The 25,837-nt window shown below is 40.4% G+C and overlaps 1 protein-coding gene across 1 annotated transcript in view; it reads left to right on the top strand.

Annotated features, from left to right (window-relative positions):
• Positions 1 to 4,969: 4,969 nt before the first annotated feature.
• LOC136833765 (type 2 phosphatidylinositol 4,5-bisphosphate 4-phosphatase) overlaps positions 4,970 to 25,837 on the top strand; it is a 78,981-nt gene continuing 58,113 nt past the window's right edge. The window contains exon 1 of the mRNA XM_067096007.1: positions 4,970 to 5,116. Within this exon, the coding sequence (XP_066952108.1) occupies positions 5,029 to 5,116 (88 nt within the window). The 5' untranslated portion in view covers positions 4,970 to 5,028. The remainder of the gene's footprint in view (positions 5,117 to 25,837) is intronic.

Consider the following 25,837-nt stretch of genomic DNA (forward strand, 5'->3'; position numbering starts at 1 on the left):
TTCCGCGTACCCTGAAAGTTTGTCTACGCCCTTGTAAAAGGGCCAAAAGTTATTTTGGCCTTGTTCTTGAGTGGTAAGTCAAGGTCAACACAGAGCATTTTTTGCATTTCTTTTCTGTGATAGCATTAAATCACCTCGAACTTTTCTATAAATCCGTTCAAGTTCCCAAGAGAAACACTAACAAGCGTTTGCCCAATAGCTTCTTGGGAACATTAGATAACAAACATCCATTGCCAACAAACTTCTACTTGAGAGATCAAGGCTCGGTGGCGACACTTGACAGATAAAGGATGCGCTTCAAGCTGCCAAGGAAAGAAACAGTAAACTGGTGTCAGTCCATTGTGAATACATCACCATTTTTAATTTTGCAGTGCGGTGTTTGTGACGATAGAGCCCCAACATTCTGTTTGTGAAAAGGCCTTTAAAGATTGGAATTTCAGGCGTGTTTAAAATGCGTGTAAGAGACTTTATCTAATGTGGAAATGGTAAACAGTTGATTTCTTTAGAATGAATATTTAACGCTAGCCTGTTTACAACCTCCCACCGATGATTTCCACCATATGAATAATATACAACTCGCATAAGGTATTAAAATTCTTGGCGTCTATATGACGCCACCGGCGATTTTTGCTGTGTTATCGATCGCTTAAAATACTTAAGTAAGTTCTCTGCTCTTTTGGGTAGATATTTTACTTCTCAAATATAATCCACGGTAACTCTCCAAATGCCGTGTTGACACAACTTCATTTTGCACTAAAACGACCAGCATGCCCTAATACATTTAAGACTAATATTATAGATAAGGAGAGGTTATTTGGTATGATAAACAGAAAACAAATGAAAGTTACGTCATGATTACTTACTACTTACTTGAATGTTAAAGCTTAAATCTGCGATTAAGGTTTGCATAAATTTGGTTTTGCCTGAGGTAACGACAACATCGAAGGTATGCATTGTGGCAATGTATAGTGAAATCATAAAAAAATATTTTGCTGAGATAATGAAAATCTCTCAGGTCTATATGTAATTGTGGCATCTGTTGACTTACCCGTACCCATTCGGCCACCAAGATCGCGTCAAATCTTTTTTCATCATTTGTTATAGTATGCCTAAGACTTACAGTGGTACTACTAATATATGTGAAGTGAACTCCCTTATTTACTCTTAGTAATGTTCATTGTTTCCTCGTAGATATAGCTTAGTTCCTCATTTGACGGGTTGGTATCGTTCTCGGCTAGCACTCTGCTGGGCCCGCGTTCGATTCTCCGTCCGGCCAATAAAGAATTGGAGGAATTTACTTCTGGTGTGATTGAAATTCATTTCTCGTTATAATGTAGTTCGGATTCCACAATAAGCTGTAGGTCCGGTTGCAAGGTAACCAATTGGTTCTTAGCCACGTAAAATAAGTCTAATCCTTCGGGCCAGCCCTAGGAGAGCTGTTAATCAGCTCAGTGGTCTGGTTAAGCTATAAGGTATACTTACTTTATTTTGGAAATTTGGGGATGTTGCACATTTGCTGATGTGACCTTGTGGCTCCAAAGACTATAGACTATAGTGACCCCTCTGAACGTGATCACTATGTCTTATAAAAGGTTAGTTCACTAACTCACTTTCTGGATAACATATGACTCGGTGTCCATCATATCTTCCCTTCCTTTCCACGGAAGTAGAACAAAGAAGAATATAGTATTTTCCTAAATTCTTCATTGTGATTAGTTATTGGCGCTATTGGTGATACTGAGTTATTGAAAAATACTAGATATGAACTGTCCTTGCAGCAGAAAGGCAAAGTAATATTATAAATCTTTTTCGTACTATGTATCATAGAGTGCAGCGTATATCTTGATTTTACGGCAAATATTTGTTTGATCATTTGATTCCTGGCAAGACGGAGTGATTATTATACTCCTTCAGAGTACAACAACCACTTCGAACCGGATCATTGAACAGGTGCGTAGGTTATAGTGGAAACTCATTCGCAAAAGAATCGCTGAGAACTCGATTGCTAACACCCTCTGGAGCCACTCCACCGAGAGGGTGGGCTGGGGGAAAGATTCCTATAGAAGAACTCACACATGGTCATAACTATGGTGGGGCAGGGGATCGTTTGCCGCCACACTGAAATTTGGCAAGATAAACAACTGAATTATAAAAATCATAAAAGTCAAGAAACTCAGGGGGATACGTTACAAATTACAGCCCCGAAAAGAAGCTGCAGTGCACGGCCTGAATCTCAAAACCAATAAAAAAAAGTAACTGTAATACTTTACGAAAAAGAATTTTCGTGAAGATGAATTTGTTTTGACCAGAACTGAAATCCTTGCTACTTCTTTATATATATATATATATATATATATATATATATATATATATATATATATATATATATATATATATATATATATATATATATATATATATATATATATATATATATATATATATATATATATATATATATATATATACACACATACACAGCAAAGGGCATCAAAGGGACGTCTTTCAGCATTTAATCTATTTATTTGGCAACGTTTCGAGGCTAAACCTCATAATCAAGGATTGCATCAAGATGAAATGCTGCAAGACGTTTCCTTCTGATGCCCTTTGCTGTATATTCTGCCAATGGCTTCTGAAGTTACACTATATATATATATATATATATATATATATATATATATATATATATATATATATATATATATATATATATATATATATATATATATACACACTCACCATTCTCAAGACGCCAAGTAAACGATCAAGCTTGTCAGTCGTCCTGCCTTATTCGCTCCATATCCGTCGATCTTCAAAAAAATTTTCCTCTTCAACCTGCTGCAGAGAACTTCCTCTTTTCCGCGTCTTTTTCCTTGGTCTTCCCACAGGTCTTCTTCCATCTGGCATCCATTCCAAAAACTTCTTGGGATATTTACCCTCCTCCATTCTTTTTCCGTGTTGAATGACCCCCAGTTTATTCATAATGTCTTCATTTCGTATTCTGTCTAGCCTTGTAACACCCTTTATCAGGCTGAGTACTTTCATTTCTGCTGCTTGAATTTGGCCTCTAGTTCTTGATGTTAATGTCTAGAATGGTCATTCAGAAGTAAATATAGTGATATAAATTATTGTTGTCACTTTTCTTGTATATTCATATCTTTCAATGGAAAAGTGATACAAGTTGTTATTAAATTTATTGATCCAATGATACATTTCTAATTCTGACTTATTTTCATCACAGAACATAATGCCTAATAGATATTTAAAATTCAGCACTAATGTAAAACCTGGCCCTCCAATGAGATGTTTAAGCATCTATTTCTGATAACAGCATGATTTCCGTTTTTCTTTGCCGATTTTCATCCCGCTGTTTTAGGGTGTTGTGCCATTTTCCTAGTTCACTTGAAGGTCCTCCTTGCTCCTGCAAATCTGCGTAAGGAATTAATTAGTCAGAATAAAAACAGAATAAAATGAAAATACTAATTTAGAACAAACCAAATCATTTTCAGTGAACAATTTTATTTTAGTTCACCTAAATGAAAAATCACGTAGGACTGATTGGTCCTACTGTAGTATATCAACAAGATGTTAAAATATTGTGTCCAGAAATATCCTTACATAATCTATTTGCTTTAATGTTCCTGGATAACAACTAAGCTCGTATTTTGGAATTTGCAACACTTAACCAAAAACCCTGTATTTCTTTGTTAGTAAATGTGAATGCAATTTATCTTTGTACCCCATTTGTCACCGGACAATTGTTTGAAAATCCCATGTATGACTATTATTCATTTTTAAGCCATTAAATTTAAAAAATGCTAATTTAGAACAGACCAAACTAAAAATGTTGGTTCAAAATTATGGTTAATTAATCAACAAGATGTTAAAATATTGTGTCCAGAAATATCCTTGAATCTGTATTAATGCAACTAACAAAGGAAACTTAATCAACCCCTTGTCTTTACACCCTGACCCCATTTTATCCATGTAAACTAAAAATTGTTGGTAATTATGGTTAATTAACTTTGCCTTACCTTGTTTTATCCATGTACCTGATAGCTGTTCCTCACCCGCAAAGTTAATGTAATGACCGTTGTGTACAATGAACTGTTTATATATATATATATATATATATATATATATATATATATATATATATATATATATATATATATACCAATATAATATTTTTTTGTAAAACCAAGTCCTCTTTGTAATCTTTTGTAGTTTGCTTGAAAATGCCTTGAAGTAAAGGCAAAAGATCTCATTTTTGTTTATTTTTTATTTTTCTTGCGGTCATATATTCTGCTTATGTGCATATATATATATATATATATATATATATATATATATATATATATATATATATATATATATATATATATACATACATTCTTCAAAAGAACATGATTGATGGTTGATGAACAATACTTCAAAAGGAGAACATGATTGAAGGTTGATAAATAATTTCAGTGAAAGTTGGAAAATCTGAACGATTTTTAAATTTTGAATATAAGAACAATGTAAGGAGAACAAATGGTTCTTACCTTATCTTTCTTTACTATCGTCATTAATTTTCTGCAACTTATTTAATGTATTTTTACTCAGCAAATTAATTTGTGATCAACGTTTGCCATTTGCACCCCATATTTATTTGGCTAATATGACGTTAAACAATTTCATAAGCCCATTTGATGTTAAGATACATGATTAGGGTTCATTTTTATTTTTCTGAGATCAATTAGCCTTTAAAAGATGACACAAATAACTCCGTTTAAATGCCCCGGCCTGTGTTTGTTTGTGGAACGAACCAGCTATGTATTCCTTGAGGTCAACTATAAACATCTAAAAGAATATATTCCATTATAGTGGATGATTCCTAAGCGCTTATAGTTTACAAATAATTAATTTAGACTTCATAGTGTAATTTTTATCAGTGCATGAAAATTATACAGAATAGATGCCAGATACTGTTTAGGAAAGATGATATTTAGAATTATTGGAACAGAGCTCATATGATCATTTACAATGGCAGAAGAGCGAACACCGCTCATCGGTGGTCAAAATGTGCCAGGATCTGTGGGTTATGGAGGTTCGGCATCCCCTGCGGGACAAGGTAAGATCTTCGTTTCTCTATTTTGCCGCTTACTGTTACAATTATTGGCGGTTCCTCCGTAATAAGGCTCATATACCCCAATAAGTCTTTGACACTTTGGTGCCTCAGCGACCCCCTGTTTATTATGTTGTCATCCCCTTGACGCATCAATGAACCAGATATTTTGTTTGAATAGAGGCTTGATATAGCGACGGTGGTTCGTTTGAATAGAGTTTTGATGTAGGGCTGATTATCTGCAGGTCCGAATTACTTCCGTTAAATATGATAATAATCTGACTCGTTGTCAGTCGGGGTGGGTACAATGGCTCACATGATTCGTCACTTCCTTCATCAGCACATATCGATGACACCAACGACGCTTCGGAAGAGAAGCCATCACCTCCCACCCCCAAAAGTTTTTTCACGCAATGCTAGTGCATCACCTCATTTTGACAAACTTGTCAGTTTTTTTTTTTGTCATATTAGTACACATTCATATTGCACGGTCCCCCCCCAGTCGGAACCTCGGTGGGCTAGTCTGGGCTCGTCCCTAAATTTCATGTCGACTGAGGCTGTCACGTCCGAGTTTTGATATTGCACTGAATTGCCCGTCCTGGAATCCAAATCTCTTATTAAATAAATTCTGGTGCTGACAGACAATAAATGGGTCATTAGTAGACAAAAGAGGGCCACTAGTCTAGGCTAACAGTTGGTTGACTAAGATTCTTGGAATGATGTGTCATACTAAAGACCATCAACCAGGATAACATCAACAACAACAAAAAAAGTAGGGGGAAGTATGCAGAGTAGGGAAGCGGGGTAAGATGTTGGAAATTTTGCCTCCTAATCAGTGTTACTTGGGGGTTCAGGGGGAAGGGTGAATGCCCCAGTTCCATTTAAGGGCACAGCACCGAAAGTCAGGTTAGGAAGGTAATTTCTGGTTGGGGCAGGATGCTGTATGAAAGGTTAGGTTACTTGGGGGGTCCAGGGGGGGGGGCAAAGCCTCCCAGCCAGGTCAGGGTATGGTGCCCTAAGATAAGTTAGGAAGGTAAGGTCAGGATACAGCATTTTAAGATTAGGATACAGCATTTTAAGAAAGGTTAGTTTTCGCCACTTTCACTTCAGATTTCTCACGCCTAACCCTCTCCCCCTGCCCTGCATCTGCTGCAGAAGTAGTGTTATTGGAGTTATTACCAGCCTTAAGAAATTTCTAGTATACTGTAATTATTTTTGTCTCCAGTGTTTTTTTTTTTTACTCCACTGGAAAGAATTTATAACAGAGAACACCCAGAAAACACAGCAAAACTGATTTCAGTAGAAAAGCATGTATAGTATCTGTCATTTCCATGCCGAGGAAAATGAAAGTATAAACAATAGAAGAATTGAGAAGAAGCAATGTCATTGGGAATTATTTTTTGCAATACGTAGAATTAACAATCATGGGAAAATTGTGGTAGTAAAAGCTTTTTCATTTATATTATTTTAATATTTATGAATATTCCACAATTTGCAAAATTGGTTAAGTTCTTATGCTAAAAACAAGAACCCTCAGAGCATAAAATCATTTGCCCATAACAGCAACAGTAATTTGGTCTTGTTATTTTAAATTCTTCATGATTTTTTGCTGCAATGTTTCCTGTTATAACTTGTAAAACGTAATGGTAAAGTGTGTCCTTGACTGATGGCGGGGAATCCGTTCCAGCGCCCTGCCATAAGTCAATTTTTTGCAGTTATCGGCATTTTAATTGGTGCTTACGGCACCTAACTTGGTGTTGCATTAAGTTACAGCACCGTAAGTGCCATTTAATTTATGCCTATTCTTGCCACTAGTGCTGTCAACAGCACTTATGGCACCGTAACTTGCTGCAGCATCAAGTTATGGCGCTGTAAAACGCCGTTAACAGCGGTGAAAAAATGCCGTAAGATCAAATCACTGTAAGTCGATGGCGCCGTAAGTTGAGGATGCACTGCATACAAAAATGCACAGGAACTGCCATTGTTCATTATTTCTTGGATCCATATTACCATACCTGGGCTAAGAGCACACGATATACTAACACAGTAAATTGCATACATGGGAAAATAGGGATTAAGGTGAGAACGGCCATATCAGTGTAAATAATTGTTAATCATTGGATCATATGAAGAGCTCTAACGAATTCCATGAAAGGTTCATGGCCAGGAGCCATGTTTCTTCTGTATGAGGAACTTAGAGGAAAACACTAAGAAAATTGAGAGAAATTCATGTATACACTGGGGCCTTAGTTTAATGGACTGCTTGATGGCTGGTCTCCTGAAAAGTAGCGAAGACCCAAGACCTGGTAGCCTCAGAGCCATTGTAGCAGTTGGGAAAATCTGTCTCACTTTTTATTCCCCCTCTGGAGAAAGAAGGAAGGAGACATGACTTAATTGTAAGTTTTGAGGGGGTTTTGCACAGTAAGTGGTAAATTCAGTGATAAATGCAACTCTGCAATTATGAATAACAAAATACAAACCAAAAGTATTGTTTGCACTGCATGGGAGTGTGTACACAAAAATCTGATCAACATAATATCCAAATCCCCATGTGTGTATGCATTGCTTATTAAAGATTTATTGCAACTATAGTTTTAGCTACTTGAGCATAGGCTATCGTATATCATTTATAGATGTGCGCAGTTACTGTATAATAGTAAATTTTTATCAATTGATAGTAACTTGTATATAAAAATTTGGGCAAAATAATAATACACACCACAAAAAATTGAAGTAAAATTACAACACAATACAAGAGAGGAAGAGAGAGGCAGAGACTTTGTCATACAAATGCTTATAGAAGCTACAATTGAAATAGAGTAGGCTGATGAACTTAGAACTTTTGTATATAAATTCAGTGATTTTTATTATAGTATTAATATGAGCATATAGAATAATTAAATTTACGTTCCCATAGGGATGTAATGCCATCAGTGCGCCACATATGATGCACTGTAGACATTGCTGAAGGTTCTTTGCAGCATCCCTTTGGTCCCTAACTGCAACCCCTTTCTTTCCTTTTACTGTACCTATATTCATATTCTCTTTCTTCCATCTTACTTTCCTCCCTCTCGTAACATTTGTTTCACAGTGCAACTGTGAAGTCTTCTGTTACACCTTTAAAATCTTTTTACTCAAAATGTCCTGTTTGGTGCACAATTACCTCATAGGTACCATTGCTTGGCCTTTGGCCTAAATTCTATATTCTCTTCTATTCCATTTAATTTACATGGACAAATTGCACATCCCTATGAAAACATGAAAATCTCTCAGTTTGCTTCTTCTTCTTCTTCTTCTTGATGTTGTGTTTTACATATTTACCTCCAGGTCATGGTAAAGTTAATATCCCTTAAAAAAATTGTGCATATGAGTGAGTAGTGTACAGGTATTTTATATTTACTAAATACTTAAACCAGTGATGTGATACCCAAGTTCTAGTAGATTACCATGTGTTTGAGATAGTGTAAGGATTTCGTGAATTTTCGTATGCCATGCCAGATAGATAACAATGCTGCCGTTACGTATCTTTAGTAAGCCCTGCATACACATAGACACCCACACATTCATACACAAAGACTTGGATGTAATGCTCACTAGATTTTTTTAATGTGGAGATACCAAATTGCAAGTACAAAATGGTACCTATCTACTCTGTATAAAACCAGGAGAGAAATGCATGTACATGCTCACATAGATTACATACAGTACTTTTACTATTACTGTATTTTTAATGCCTGCGTGTACATATTGTTAAACTTGTTACTGTTCCTTTTAGATTAAGCCAGCCTTTTGCTGGCACGGGCTCTTGCTCTTGGGCAGCCTGTTACCTAGTTACTATATTCTACAGCTTGCCGTTATTTGCACGTATACCGAAAGTGAACAGGAATTGCTGCATCATAAAAGTTAATGTTATAAGAAAAGTGTCTTTATCAATGAAGCTCAGAACATTTCATCTTACCTCATCTTTCCAAAATTGTAAGCTTCAGAAGGCATTGCCTACACAGTACTATATTTTGTGTTCCACTTAATCCTGATGTAAAATCTATCTTGTTTCACAACTTTCCTCACACAAGATGGCAGTAGCAAACTTGGGAGGTGATAGGCTGAGTAATGCAGTCCAAAATTATCAATATTAAGTTTTGTGTCTGACTTTGTTATATATTGTGTTGTTTTAAGACATTATGATATTTATATTTTTGTGTATAATAAACTCAATTTTCTGTACATAACATTGTCATTTAATATTGAAATTAGTAATAATAAGCTCAAGTCAGACTGGAATCACTGGGTTGAAGGGACCTCAATCATTTTTTTATATTTAGTATAGGCTGTATAATAGAGTGTGTGTTGGTAATCATGCTTTATAGCATTTGTATATGTTATTCATTGTTAATCAAGAACCATAAGTTGGAATTTCATTCTTAAAAAGTTAAGTATATCTTAGTTTAACCAGACCACTGAGCTGGTTAACAGCTCTCCTAGGGCTGGCCCGAAGGATTAGATTTATTTTTACGTGGCTAAGAACCAACTGGTTACTTAGCAACGGGACCTACAGCTTATTGTGGAATCTGAACCACATTATTACGAGAAATGAATTTCTATCACCGGAAATAAATTCCTGTAATTCTTCATTGGCGGCTTGGAGAGTCAAATGCTGGGCCAACAGCGTGCCAGTCGAAAGCTCTACCCATCCCTCCAAAGAAGAACTTCTCATTCTTAAAAGAAGCAGCAGTCATGATGTCAGTGAATTTGTTATGACACATCTGGAAATCAAATCCCATTATAAGACTTATAAATAAAAGTATTGATATTTGTATAAATGAGCATGGCATTCATTATTAAACAAAAACTTTGCAATAGTTTGATAACAGATTTACTAATACGAAAGAGAAAGCTTAACACAGTGAGAACACATCCAAAAGAATAGTTGAGCAAAGTCACATTGTTACTAGACTAGCTGAGCCATGTCATTGTGTAGTAAATTATGCTCTGCATAATAAAATCACCTTTATACAAGGTAGACAAACATATATTAAATGTTCAAGTAAGTGGGAGAGAGATACAGAGTTGGGCAGGATGGCCAATTACCATAAATACAAAAAAAAGCCACCCTCCAAGGTTTCATTGTCTGGTATGTGTAGCGTGCTTATCTGCTTTGTGGACTCGGACCTATCTGATTATTAGTGAAGTCTGATAAACAGATTTCTGTCAAGTTGAGGTGTCATTCTATTTGAATATTATGTAAGGGAATGAATTAAAGACATTTTCAGTTCCATGAATGGCCTCATGGTTCAAAGAAACGACTAACCGTGATCTGTTCATATGTGGAACAAACCTAGGTCTTAACGTGAGGATAAAATCCTCTGGCACCAGCTGGAAACCGGTAAAAAACATGGCACTCTTGGGTGAAGTGAGGTCAGCTGATGCCTTCTCTCTCATCCGATTGGCTGAACCGCATTGCCACCAATACCTTGTTTTACAATTTTAAATGGTTTTTACCGGTTTCCAGCTGGCTCTAGAAAATTTTATCCTCACGTTAAGACTGTAGGTTTGTTAGCTATGAAAAATACAAATCAATTAAAATTTGTCATTTTTTATTCTGAACTGGATGCTTTTAATCTGTACCCAGAGTATACAAAAAAAGTCAATCGAAGTTTTTGTACAATATATTTTGAGTAAAAACTTAAAAAAAAATGATTAGGAAATTTATCCATGCTTCATCTGTCTACAGATCTTGGGATTAGTGTACAGGCAGTCCCCGGGTTATGACGGGTCCGGCTTACAACGTTCCAAGGTTACAATGCTTTTCAGATATATTAATCAGAAATTATTTCCCGGTTTACAATGCATGTTCCAGGGTTACGATGCATTGTACTCCGATCTGACGGAAGAAATATGGCTACAAAACAGCAGAATAATCAAAATTTGGAGTTTTTTTTTATGAAAAACTCAATAAAAATTAAGTTTACATCGTTTTCAATACACTCAGAGCATTAAAAGTAAGGTTTTCTTAGGATTTTTGACGATTTTTTGGTTTACGACGATTTTTGGCTTATGAACGGAACCCCCGTCATAAACCAGGGACTGCCTGTACTACAAAACTGAGAATTGAATCACTGGATAATATTCTAAAAAATTAGTATCAAATTGGAAACCACAGATGCTCTTTTGAATTGATTAATACTAAGTATCATTAGACTACAGCAGCTTGACACAAACCAGACCCTTGCTTGGCAGGGACACTTAAACTGGCACACTAGGTATCGAGATTTAACATTACAGAAATGACATAGCAACCAGGCACTGAAGAGAAGGAAAGCCTGCAAAATAAAGAGTATTCACAGAAGATACCGACTTGGTGGGCAGTGCTTCTTCCCCTACCATTGGTGGCTATCACCATGACCACCTTGCAAAAGTTTAATGGCCCGATATCCAGCTCACTGATAGTTAATCCCATGTGTAAAGACGTCAGGTTTGTATGCTAGGAAAAATACAAATTACTTTAAAAATTTGTCATTTCAAGGAAATGTTATAGAATTCAAGGAGTGGGGTAAATTTAGATGAAAGAACAGATCTATTTATGGGCATGAATTTGAATGGTTTACTTCATGTATTCTGGTGGTATCAGGACTTTTCTGTGTTTACCAGTTCATATTAGTATGGTGGTGCTTAATTTCTTTTTAGTAAATAAATTTTTTTACTTTTTATCATCTTATTATATGAGACGAACTTTTCATAAAAGATTTGAACACTTTATAGTTTATAGCATGACCTGGAATGGAGGGTGAAGCAGGGTAGCATGAGGGGACAAAGCCCCCTGCAGGCCACTGTAAGGGGTGTTGAATTAGGCCATTGCTGTAGAATTTGGAATGACTTTGGCATCAAAACTCACTTTAACTTAGCATTGAAGTTCAGTCTGTCGACATAACAGTTCATGTCTTGGCTTTAAGACTCTTTTATGTACACCTGCTCTTTTATGTCCCCAATTAATCTATCTTGATAATTCAATTTGAATGCTCTTACTGTAAATCATCAAATAAGTACTAACTAATAACAGTGTAATACTTGTGACGATTTGTTTTTGAAATAACTCCTTTGCTTGTTTCCTGTGCAATAAAGTTGACTTTACTAATTGGCATTCTTAACGAGATGAAAACTTGAGAAATTGTGAGCTTTTAAAGTTAAAACATACTCAGTCATAGTGCCACCATGTGGATGACCAGTTGGCAGATCCAATAGTGAGTGCTTAGACTTGATAAACTATTTCAACTTCTTAAAGGCATAAGATCTTATGATAGTGCAGACTTCTCCTTTCATTTAGATATATTTTAATGAAAGCTGGTACAGTTGTTGAAGGACATAAACAAGGCAATTAACTTACTAGGTGATTGATGTGGTGGGCAGCCCACCCGCTCACTTGCTAAACAGCCACACTCTTTGTACGGCTGCCTTGCTTTGCAGACATACTGGAGTATTTCTTCATGGTCATTGTTGGAGCTTTTACTTGAATATTCCTATTTTGGCTAGTTTGTGGATTCTCAGTTTTGACCCAAGAAAAAAGGGTGTTGGCTGATGGGTAGTCGGACAGATAGCCGACAGACAATTGACCGACAGACAGTTAACCGACAGACAATTGGCCGACAGGACAATTGGTCGATAAGACAATTGACCGACAGACAATTGGCCGACAGGACAATTGGTTGATAATCGCATACATTAAATTTATTAAAAAAAAAAAAAACATCCAAATGAAAGGAAAAAAATTCAAAGCTAAAAACATAATATTCATGGTTACTATACTATACTAAACTACTTATTTTTGAAATCATTATACTAAACTACTTATTGTTAAGATTGTTATTCTAAACCAATTATTCCTGATATCGTTATGCTAAACAACTACTTTTGAAATCGTTATGCTAAACCACTTATTTTCAAATGCTTTTCCAGACCAAACTTTCATCTTGTTTTTACTAAGTTTATTTTTCCAAGCCCTTCAGTATCAGTCGTGGAGTTCATCTTAGAAAGGATCTAAAAAAAAGGTTAATACATACACGCTTTATTAAAAAAATTAAAACTTACATAAAAAGACTTTATGCGTACAAAGATTTATAAAAAAATTAAAAGATCAAAATAAAAGGGAACAAATTAAAAGATAAAAACATAATATTCATCTCAAAATTTAGAAAAATGATTTAATTGATAAAATTGTGTGCACAAGCTCTTAAAAATTGCAAACCACCTTCACGTCATAGTTGAGTACAAGTTTTCAGTCTTTCCTTAACACGAATGTATTTTTGTTTTCCTTGAAACATCAGCTCCTGAAAATGCCTGTTCTATTAGAATTTCTGTGCTTGATTGTTCAATCCTGAGCTTTTGAATTAATTTTGATAAGTTAGGGTGATGGACATTTACTCTTCTACTGAAGGCGTGGTGCCACCCTTCCAGCGAGTTGTTGGTTTTTCGGCAGATCGTTCAGCACTCTGTTGTGACACAACCATAACAAAATGTCGAATAAAAGGTCGTCTCGTCTACCACGCTGCACGATTCCTAACCATGTACACTCAAAATAAGACAGAAATCTTCCAAAATTTCATCAGTTTGTGCATCTAAAGAATTAATAAATTGTTCAAACAAAAAGGTACATCATCAGGTGGTGAAAGCTAGTGCTTGTAGCTGTTTTACAATAAATGCATTTTCTATGTAGTTGTACCACGATTGTAAACTGATAGTCTGTATCTTGCGCCACAAACACTGCCCAAAGTGAAAAAAACTGCCATAAATAGAAACGTGAGGAAAACTGCGTTTAATGGAGTTTATAGCTGCTTTTTCAAAGTCTACTGTAATTGATGTCACATTTACATTTCTTCCTTCTTTAATGAAGTTAAATATTGAATCATAATCCGCTTCAGATTTACTGTTTGTCACGCAATAAAGTAGCGGCACTGTTTTATTTTCAGTAATTAGCGCATGGATCGAGTATAGCTGCTTGCCCAAAGGTGCAGAGTCAAAAGTCCCGTCGCAGAACCACTCACTTTTCTTGGATAAGATTTCCAGATTTTTCAAAGTTCCGAAAATAGAAACCTCTTCATTTTCAAAGAGTAAAAATTATCACCTCTCGGAGTCTCATATAGCTCACCTTCTTTAAGACCCGGGTCTCTTCCGTCGCACTCTTTTTGAGAGAGTCCTTTTTGGTAAAGCTCAGCAATGGTCACAGGGATATCTGAAGTTGCACTATCAATAATAGAGCTCGGCATTTTCTCAGATCGGGCCCAATAAGCTTTTATTTCTTCTTTAACTTTTAAAGCTCGATTTTCAATAGGAGTTGGTGGATGGGAGTGTTCAGAAGGAGTTCTGCTAATTACTTTGTCAATTGTAGTCAATCTTGCATTGCAGTTATTACGATTAGCACATCTCCAAAACGTTTTTGATTCTCTGGTTCTATCAATAATGTAGGCGTATCCCTCGAAAAGTTTTTGCCTCTCGTTCGTTTTGATGAACTCCATTACTGATACTGAAGGGCTTGGAAAATAAACTTAGTAAAAACAAGATGAAAGTTTGGTCTGGAAAACCATTTGAAAATAAGTGGTTTAGCATAACGATCTCAAAAGTAGTTGTTTAGCATAACGATATCAGCAATAATTGGTTTAGAATAATAATCTTAACAATAAGTAGTTTAGTATAATGATTTAAAAAATAAGTAGTTTAGTATAATGATTTCAAACATAAGTAGTTTGGTATAGTATAGTAACCATGAATATTGTTTTTAGCTTTGAATTTTTCCTTTCATTTGGATGTTTTCTTTTTTTAATAAATTTAATGTACGCATTATCGACCAATTGTCCTGTCGGCCAATTGTCTGTCGGCCAATTGTCTGTCGGCCAATTGTCCTGTCGGCCAATTGTCTGTCGGCCAATTGTCTTATCAACCAATTGTCCTGTTGGCCAATTGTCTGTCGGCTAACTGTCTGTCGGTCAATTGTCTGTCGGCCAGTTGTCCGCACACGGGCTGATGGTTCCTGTAGGAAGAATGAGAAGTGGAGATGGCCTAGGCATGGTCAAGGGTTTGCTATATTCTTGTTACCTATGACTATTGACCCTAATTTTTTTGTTGGAGTGTCCATTATATTGAAGTGATGCTTTATTCATTAATTTGAGTGAAGACTCATGAAATAAAGAATGCATGCACTGAATGTATAACAGAATTACGAAACAGTTAAGGAATTCTCAATATACTGTACATAATTTCAAATGTATAAATATGCTGTAGTATATTCATAATCACTTAGGCTGTACAGTAATTACTTAAGGTTTTTCTGTTTGAGCAGGAATTGAAAGAAAAGTATCCTTAATATGTTTTGATGAAATTATGTTTAAAATTACAGTAGCCTACACATAGTGTAAAGAAGTATCACGAAGAAAGAAATGCAAACAAATTGGCAATTTTACGAATAGAACTTACCTGGCAGTTATATATATATAGCTTAATCCCTGTCGAACCGGCAGATTTTTTTCAAAACTCGCGGCAACGCCGAATGGTAGGTGTCCGATAGGTGGTTAACAACCCTTATCGGTGGTAGCTGGAATCATTCCGTTTTCAGTTCCTCAGATCATCTCTGCCCAGTTGGACCGACAACATTGTTGTTGGTTCTCCGTCGGGTTTTTCGCTCACTTCCCTAGGTCGCTGTGTTGGACCTTTTATTGGTGACGTATTTTGACCTTTGGATTGTAATCGCTTTTGTGGCTTGTTTGGATTTATTCTTTTGACTGTTCTTGGATAAGATGTCTGATCCTAAGTTTTTTGAGTATGTGTGAATGAAGAATGTAAGGTTAGGTTACCGAAAGCTTGGTGGACCCTCACACTGTTTGTTTAGGTGCAGGGTTTTGAGTGTGCCTTGGATAAAAGATGTAAAGAATCTCGAGGATTTGGATGAAAAGAAATGGATGGAAATGAAACGCTATGTGCGTAAATTAGAGATGGATAAATTACTGGAGGGCTTCTAAATCTAAATCTAGGTCTGTGAGTGATGTTAGCCTAGACATTTCTTTTAACCCTTCTATTCCTAAATCACCCTTAGAAGTAGATGGTGGCGACTGCCTTCTCCCGAGGTGGTAACCCCCGCTCCTTCTACAGGAACTGTATCTGCTGTTATGGACCCTCAGTTCGCCAGGATGGCGGCTGAGATGAAAGAGTTAAAGGATCAACTTGAAGCCTTGAAGAAAGGTAAAGTGCAAGTGAAGTTTGTGATAATGTTTGTGCTAGTGCAGTGGAGGTGGCGACTGATCGACCCTGTCATGCCCCTAGATCTAGACCTCTACCAAGCTCCCAGGACCTAGGGAGAAGGTATGTCGACGATCGTAAGGGGTGAGAGGGAGCGTATTCTCGATCAGCCCGTCGCCTCAAGCAGTCCTGTTGCTTTTTCCCAGGCTGCTTATGACCGCCACAGGAAAGGCGTGTCGGAAGAGTTTCGCGTCTTCTCTAGCCCCTCTCCTGACGTAGATGGCAGTTTGAGGATTCGAGACCGACCAAAAGAAGATGGTTGCAGCAAGAGGATCAACCCGGACTCGCTCTCCCCTTTGGTGCGTGGAGCTCCCCTGAATCTTTTGCTTCCACGGCGACCAAACGCCTCTCCAGCAAAAAGGTCAAGACCTTTTTCGAATGCTCTCCTCTCGCTGTTCGGAGGAGGAGAGTTCTCTTCTTTCTGCTTCGGAGAATTCTCGAGAATCCTTCTCCTGCTCCCAGCTTGTCTCGACAACCTTCTCCCTCGGATCCTCAGGATGCAGCTGCTGCGGCTAAATCATTTATGACCGTCGCACAAGGCCAATTGGCTTCGCTCGTTCAGGCCTTTATCGTCCTCCCCACAGATCGGTCAGACGTAAGGACTCCAAGTTACCAGTGAAAAGATCTAGAAGGGGGAGTCCCTGCTGAAGTTTCTCCTAGGGATAAGAGAACTGGATCCCTCTCCCGTTCGAGTCAACAAGGGCGCTCTTCTGGCCTGGAACATAAGAATCTTTTCGTTTCTCCCAAACAAAAACCTCAGGGTTCTTCTCCTGAGGCTCGACTCTTCTCCTCTCCACGCCTTGTAAACGACAGAATTTTCTTCCTCTACTTGGGAACACACTTCCTTTGTTCAGCAAGATTACGACCTCGGTTCTCCAGGGAGGAAAGAACGCAGCGGACTTCCTCGGCCTTCAGGGCGCATTCGCCTCTGGCGCCAGGACGCATCCAACTCTCGGCGCCAGGGCGTATCCAATGCTCGACGCCAGGGCGCTTCCAGCTCGCGATACCAGGACGCATCCAGCTCTCGACATCGGGATTCTTCTAGGGCTGTTTGTCAGGGCGCAACCAGCTCTCGCCCGCCAGGGGCGTAACCAACTCTCGCCGCCAGGGCGCTTTGTGATCGTTCGTCCTCCCGGGTACTACAGCGGGAAGAGAAGGAGACAGAGTTGGAAGGAATGCATGATTTGGAAGACGTTTCAGAGGACGAAGATAAACCTTCTAATGCGGCTGATGACTATAAGGTTCTTTCTCGCTCTCTTTTGGAGCTGTATGGTGAGGAGTTTAAGCCTGCTGCTCCTCGTTCTCCTCAGTCCCAGTTTAACAGGAAGAAATCGAGGAAGCAGTCAGCCTTTATTAAAATGAAGCTTTCCATTTCTGCTAAGAAGGCTCTGACCAGGATTGATAACTGGCTTAGGGCGTAGGCAAGCAGTTAAGTCCTCCTTCTCTTTTCCTCCAACTAGGCTTGCTCAGGCGGGCATGTGGTATGACACTGGGCTCTGGGCCTGGGAGTACCTGCCTTCTCCCAGGGGACTTCTCTGGTTTAGTAGACTCTTCCAGAAGACATGCCCTTAACTCAGCTAAGGTGATGTGGTCTATGACGGAACTAGACCATCTCATTAAAGGAATTTTTAGGTCTTTTGAAGTGTTCAGTTTTTTAGACTGGTCTGTTGGAATCCTATCCAAGAAGATGGAAACCATGCAGGCTACGGGAATTGAAGACCTTTCCAGTATTATGGCCTGTATGGATAAGGCTCTGAGGGATGGAGCAAATGAGATGACTTCTCTTTTCACTGCAGGGATTTTGAAGAAGAGGGCTTTGTTATGTTCCTTCACGTCAAAATCTACTATGTCGCTGAAAGCGGGCTCCTTCACGCCCCTCTCGGAGCATTTGTTTCGGAGTCCTTGGTCAGGATATTTCTCTGACTCTGGCACATAAAGCTACACAAGATTTACTTTCTCTCGCTCGGCTAGGAGGTTTCCTTGTTTATTCCTCCAACTGCCAAAAAGGAGGAAAAGAGAGTTCAACAGCCCTTTGGGCAGAGTTCCCCTTCTAGATCTGATTTCAGGGGAAAAGACAAAAACAGAGGTAGAACTAGCAGAAGGACGTTTAGAACACGCTCTAGAAATTGAAACACAAGTCCTCCAGACAACAGTAGGAGCAAGACTGTCTCTATTTTGGCAGACTTGGGAAGCAAGAGGGGCGGACAACTGGTCTCTCTCAGTCATCAGGAAGGATACAAGATCCCCTTCTCGAAAACCGCCACTTTCAACAAAGCCACTAGCCCTAGTGGCTCAATACTCAAACGATTGAAGCAGAAGGGCACTCCTGAATCTAGTAGACCAGATGTTGGAGAAAGGAGCGATAGAACCAGTTTTGGAACTAGGATCCCCAGGGTTCTACAATCGTCTGTTTTTAGTGCCCAAGAGTTCGGGGATGGAGACCGGTCCTGGTTGTCAGCGCATTGAGGCGGTTTTGTGGAAGACCAAGTTTACCATGGAGACGACTCAGTCTGTGCTGGCAGCAGTCCCGTCCAGGGGACTGGATGGTATCCCTGGACCTGCAGGGCGCTTACTTTCATATTCCCATCCACCCGACTTCAAGGAAGTTTTGAGGTTTGTGATCAGGACAAATGCTTCAGTTTAAAAGCTCTTTGTTTCAGCCTCAGCACAGCTCCTCAAGAAGTTTCTGGAAGTAATGTCAAATGTGGCAGGATGGCTTCATCAAGAAGGGATAAAGTATCCCTGTACCTGGGCACTGGCTGATAAGGTCCCAGTCGAAGAACAGGTGTCTGGAGGACTTACACAAAGGCGTTTATGATTGCTCCAGGATCTGGGTCTCATTATCAACAAAGAAGTCTCAGATCGAACCAGAGTCAAAGCGATTCTTTATTTGAGATAGTTGGACTCAGCTCGTTTTCGGGCTTCTCCCTCACAAGAAAGACAAATCAAGTGCCTCGAGAAGGTTCAGTATTTCCTGGGAGGCAGGAAGTGCTGTGCGGAGTGGATGAGTTTGTTGGGCTCCCTCTCCTCCCTCGAGAATTTGTCTCTCTGGGAAGGTTGCACCTCAGGCCTCTTCAACACTTCCTTTCAAGAATCTGGGACAGGAAGAATCAGGAGGACTCATTTTCATTCGACATTCAGCAGAGATCAAAAACATCTGAGTTGGTGGCTGAACCCGTCGATCTTAGGGAAGAATCTCCCTACGCAGAGAAAGCCCAGACCTAGTGTTGTTCTCAGATGCTTGAGTCGGGATGGGGAGCAACTGGGGAACAAGGAAGTTTCAGGCTCTTGGGAAGAGGGACAAATCGGGATGGCACATCAACAGGAAAGAGTTGATGGCCATCTGGTTAGGTTTAAAAACCTTCAAAAGAATCTGTGTGGGGAAAGTAGTAGAGTGAATTCCAAACAACACCACGCTCTTACGTATATCAGCAAACAAGGAGGGACTCGTTCTTTACCTCTTTACTGAAACAGCAAGGAACTCCTTCTGTGGACAAAAGACCACAGGGTGGAGCTTTGTGAGATTAGTGCAGGGGCAGAAGAATATAAGAGCAGACATGCTCAATAGAAGAGGGCAAGTTTCACCTTACTGGAATGGACTCTCAATCTTCAAGTTTGCCAGAAACTGTGGAGTTTATGGGGGAGGCCTTCAATAGACCTCTTCGCCTCCAGCCAGAACAAGAGGATCCCGAACTACTGCTCTCTAGTCCCGGACAGAGAAGCAATAGCAGTAGACGCCTTCTTGATGGACTGGACGGGGATGGACACTTATGCGTTCCCTCCGTTCAAAATAATCAATCTAGTAGTCAAGAAATTCGCCCTCTAGATTCCAGGAAAGAATGACCTGTGGCCCTTTTGGCCAGCAAGAGAGTGGTTCACAGAGGTAGTGGAGATGTTAGTGGACTTTCCGAGAAGTCTTCCCCAAGTCCAAGAGCCTCAGACAGCCCCACTTGAGAGGTATCATCAAAACCCCTCGCTCTTCAGCTGACTGCATTCAGCTATCGGCTTGTCAGGCGAGAAAGTTTCATCAGCTGCAAGAGCTATCGCCAGGCCGAGAGGTCTCTTCACAGAGTTTACCAATCAAAGTGAGAAACCTTTAGATCTTGGTGTAAGCAGCATAAGGTTTCCTCAACCACTACCTCTGTGAGTCAATAGCTGATTTTCTCTTGTCCCTCAGGGCAAAGATTCTAAAGCTAGCTTGTACATCCACCATAAAAAGGATAGAAGCTTGTTGTCTAAATCTTTAGGCACAGAGGCGGTTGTCTCAAGATAGGCCAGAGACCTTTTAAAGTCTTTCGAAACAACGAAGCAGACTTTGAGACCCCCGTCCTGGAATTTGGATGTGGTTTTGAAGTTCTTGTGCAGCAGGAAGTTCGAACCCATCTCTCAAGCAACCCTGAGAGACGTAACAAAGAAAACTCTTTTCCTTCTCGCTCTTGCTACAGCGAAAAGGGTTAGCGAGATTCATGCTATTCAGAAACAAGTAGGCTTCAATCGTAATGGAGCAATATGCGCATTAAGGCTTGACTTCCTTGCTAAGAATGAGAACCCTTCCAAACCCTGGCCGGGAACGTTTGAGGTTCCTAACCTCACTGATTTAGTGGGCCAAGAGGAGGAGAGACTACTCTGTCCAGTTAGAGCCCTCAAGGCTTATATTTCCAGGACAAAGGATGTAAGAGGTTCTTCCAGTTCCTTGTGGTGTTCAGTGAAGGATCCTCAAAAGCCCCTCTCGAAGAATGCGTTGTAATTCTTTTTGAGGAGACAATAAAGCTCACCTTTATGTGAAGAACTTTGGTTTATTTGAAAGGTGAAGGAGCTCACGAGAAATAAGAGCCATTGCAACTTCTCTGGCTTATAGAAAGAATATGTCAGTTAAACAAATTATGGGCCACTTTTTGGGATGACTCTGTTTTATTCTCATTACCTCAGAAGTGGGAAGTGGATTATGAGAAATGTTATGCCTTGGGCCCATATGTAGCTACAACCGGTATTGGGGTAAGAGTGACTGCCTCCTCAACCTTAACTTTTGTTTGGGATGATACCTGCCTTAATTGGGTTGGTGTTTTTATGAAAGTTGTCTGAGGAGGCTTCCTTGTGGGAAAAGCAACCCCCAGTCTAACTAGATGGGTGTATATCTAGTCTGCAGGTTAGGTGGTTAGATTGAGTAAGGTTACAGGTAATAGAGGGAATGGAGAGTACAGAAGTCTAGTCACGTTGTTGGTCTCACCCGTTTGACAGACTTCGATTGAGTTGTTTCAGTATAACAGGTCTTCACCTGACTGGCTCCTAAGGGAAGCGGCTCAAGAAACGAGGAACCTTTGAAGTCAGCTACTGTAGCAGGTAAAGGAGATCAAAGTGTTTACCTACAACTTTTAGTTGTTTCCCAACAATGTTGGCTGTCTTTCACCCTCCTCCAAATGTGTGAATCAGCTATATATATATAACTGCCAGAGTAAGTTCTATTAAATGAAATGAAGTTTTATGATAAAACAAGGATTTTATGAATACTTACCTGTGATTATCATATCGTGTAAATCCCCACCCTCCTCCCCTCAGGGAGACAGGTCGGGCAAAGAGATGATCTGAGGAACTGAAAGCGGGAATGATTCCAGCTACCACCCGATAGGGGTTGTTAACCACCTATCGGACACCTACCATTCGGCGGTTGCCGCGAGTTTTGAAAAATCTGCCGGTTCGACAGGGATTAAGCTATATATATATAACTGCCAGGTAAGTATTCATAAAACTTTGTTTTATCATAAAAACTTCATTTTGTTCATGACGCCTGTGCCAGATATATATATAGCTGAATCCCACCGTGAGAGTAAGGAAGGGTAGAATGATTTAGGAAACTGCAGTAAATGTAGGCGATTGGCGCCTTGGTTTTCATACCTGTTAGCACGCTGACTTGGTTATCTGTCACCCAAGCCTGCTTCTGCTTTCTAGAGTCTCCAGCAAGGTAGGGACCTATAAAGCTGGAGGAGATCTAGATGACCCTATCCTGGTATTGAGTACAATAGGACTAGATCGTAGTGACCATACAGAGAGGAGAAGGAGCAACGACCAGCCACCTGACCGCCCTATCTAGGTAATGAACCACAACATAGGCTAAAAAATTGGGACGTCCATCTCAATGGCCACCCAACAACCAAAAAATACAACAAGATTAAAAAATACAACCTAACCCCTAAAGGATAGGATGAGTATTGCCCTCTTCTCCCAACATTGTGTCTGCGGAAACGTATGGTCCCAGCGAAGAGCAGTCTTCAAATGTAGCAATATATAATAACATATTATAGCCAGTCTGGCGAACACTGGTGCCGTAGAAGGTAGCACCAGAATATCATTCAGAGACATATTCTTTTGAAAGCCACGAAGTCGCGATAAGCTCCTAACTTCATGAGCTTTACTCCAGAGTCTCATGTCACCTTCTGGGCAGGAGAATGAGCCTCTAATAGTGTACTTCTTAAAAGAATGCTAAGGCATTCTTGGACATAGGAGAAGATCAGGTCTCTTCACGAACACCACAGACTGTCGATGAGCCTCTAGTTTCCTTGGTCTTGGCTAAGTAGAACTTGAGAGCCTGACGGGACACACAGGACTCTTTCTGACTCTTGCCCAAGCATCTCCGTCAAACCTTTGATCTCAAAAGACTTGGGCCAAGGGTTTGAAGGATTTTCGTTCTTGGCTAAGAACAAAGGATTTAGGGAGCATACAGCATTAGGACCCCTAAAGCCAATATGTTTGCTAATGGCTTGCACTTCACTAATCCTCTTAGCTGTCGCCAGAGCCGTTAGGAAGACAGCTTTCCTAGTCACGTTCTTGAGGGAAGCCGAAGACAGAGGTTCAAAAGTACTAGACATAAGAAACTTCAGGACAACATCCAGATTCCAAGAAGGTGTCTGAGTTGAGAGCTGACAGTCTCGGATCTCAGTAGATCGTGAAGATCCTTGTTGTCGCACAAGTTCAGGCCTCTGTGCCTTGGCTTCACCCGATAACATGCTTCACTATAGCCCTTAATAGTCGAGACTGCCAGTTTATTCTTATGCCTAAGATAAAGGAAGTCGTATTTGTGGTACAGAGGTAATTAATTAGAAACTCCTTTACTCCTGCACCATCTCCTAAAAACAGACCCTTGTACTGGTAGACGCATTCGAAGAAGGTCTCCTGGCATTTAAGCGATGGCCTTTGCCACAGCTCTCAGAAAAGCCTTGCTCTGGCCAACCGTGATAGTCTGAGGCAGCAGTCAGACTGGAAGCGGAAGAAGGTTTTGTGGAACCTTTAGAAATGCGGCTGCCTGAGAGGTCCACCTCAGTGGAAAGAGTTCTTGGAAGTCCACTAGGAAGGCGGGTCTCCTGGGAACCAATCGCTGCTGGCCAGAAGGGGGCTATTAAAGTCATCCTTGCTCCTTCTGGCGTTACAAACTTCCTTATCACTTCTCCCCGGATCTTGAAGGGAGGAAAGCGTAAAAGGTCGAGGCCTTTCCAGTCCCAGAAGGAGAGGCGTCATAGCTAACGCTCTGGGTCTAGGACAGGAGAGCAATAAAGGGAGTCTTGCCGTCCTGGAGCGTAGCAAAGAGGTCCACTAGAAGGCGTCCATATTCTCACAACTCTTAACATACCTCCTTGTGAAAGTCCACCGGTCGGTAGCAGCTGATTTTGCCACGACTGAGAAGAGGTCTGCTCGGATATTCTCCACTCCCACGCAATGAACACCATTGAGGAGCTAGTGACCCTTCCGAGCATGAGTCAGAGCAGGATCTCCTCGCTAGGATGAACAAGGAGCGAGATCCGAGTACCCCTGTTTTTGAGAATGCGCTAGAGCTGTGGTATTGTCGAATTGACTTGGACAATTCTGCCTGCAGCAGGCTTGAAGAATTGAAGAGCCAGAAAGATAGCACCCAATTCCTTGAAGATTTATGTGCCAGGACACACATTTCCCCTCTCCAGGTGCCTGACACTTCCTCCCCTCCCTAGTGTCGCTCCCAATCCTTCCCTGAATGGCGTCGGAAAACAACACTAGGTCGGAGCTCTGAAAGGCGAAGAGAAACCCCTTCTACCCAAGCTTTAAGGGTCGAACCACCACTTCAGATGATCCTTGATAAAAGGAGATATCGTCAAAATCTCTTCCAGATTCTCCTTTTCCCTCCAGTTCTCTGCCATGAAAAACTGGAGTGGTCTGAGATCGACCTCCCAGGAAACAAACTTCTCCAGCGAGGAAATGGTCCCAACAAACTCATCCATTCCCTCACGAGCATGTTTCTTTCCCTAGAAAGGGCCGAAACTTTCTTAAGCAAAGCAGTTGCGTTCTCGGGATGAAGAAATGAAAACCGCTGAATCCATCTGAATCCCCAGATAGGCGATGGACTCGTCGGGATCAGATGGGACTTTTTCTTCAGTTCACAAGAAGTCCCAGGGACCGTAAATCAGCGTCAAGTCAGGTCCTCCGAACACTTCTCGAGAAGAAGGCTCGTGCTCGTAATCGTCCGGAAATGAAGCGACACACCTGAAACACCCGCCAGGTGAAGCCACACCATAGCGTTTTCATGATCACCGTGAAGATCATGGGAGGCGATTGCACAAACGAACGAGAGCTCTGAACTGGAAGACTCGTCCCCAGCACAAATCTCAGGTACTTCCTTGATTGAGGATGAATGGGAACATGGAAATGCGCATTCTGTAAGTCCAGAGAGACCATCCCGATCCCTGGTCTTAAAGCCTAGAACCGACTGGGGCGTTTCCATCTTAGTCTTTCCTTGAAATAAAGCGATTCAGGCAGCTTCCCATCTAAGATCTCACTCTCCCGACTGTTTGGGACTAAGAAAAATGTTGTAGAACCCGGAGAATCCCAGCTTCAGAACTTGTTCCGGTCTCTTCTCTAACAACTGCTCCAGGAGGTCCAAAAAGAATCTGTTGCTTCTCGGTGTGGTAAGGCAGACAGATCCTGAAGCGTGCAAAGGGGTGAAACATGAAAGGGGATCTTGTAACCTTCTCATTGAGTTAGTGACCATCGTCCGCCCCTTTCGTTCTCAGGCTCCATATCAAAGCCTGGCTCCTACAGGTGTCTGGAGGTGAAAGGAGTCACTTTTTTCCCCTAGGTTTAGAGGGGGCCGCTCCTCTGGTGAAACCTCTTCCTCGCGGAGACGATCTATTGGAAGAAGTTCCTCCGCGAAAGGGCTTCTTCTTCCTGGAGGACAAAGCTGAAGCAGAAGAAAGAAGAGGAGCTGGAGGGCGTCTAGAAGAATGAGCCAACCCAGATCTTGCGTGGCCTTCTCCTTAAGACTTGGAGATGTCCCGAATCAAAAGACTGGGGGAACAGATGGTTAGACAAAGGGGCGGGCATGCTCTGCCCGCTGCGAGAAGGAGAGACAGACTTGGCTGTGAAGTCGCAAAACAAGGCCCTCTTCTTTAAGAGGCCCGTGCACCAAGTGAGACGCCAGTTCTTTAG

The sequence above is a fragment of the Macrobrachium rosenbergii genome, chromosome 52, assembly GCF_040412425.1.
Source record: "Macrobrachium rosenbergii isolate ZJJX-2024 chromosome 52, ASM4041242v1, whole genome shotgun sequence".
NCBI classification, from domain to species: Eukaryota; Metazoa; Arthropoda; class Malacostraca; order Decapoda; family Palaemonidae; genus Macrobrachium; species Macrobrachium rosenbergii.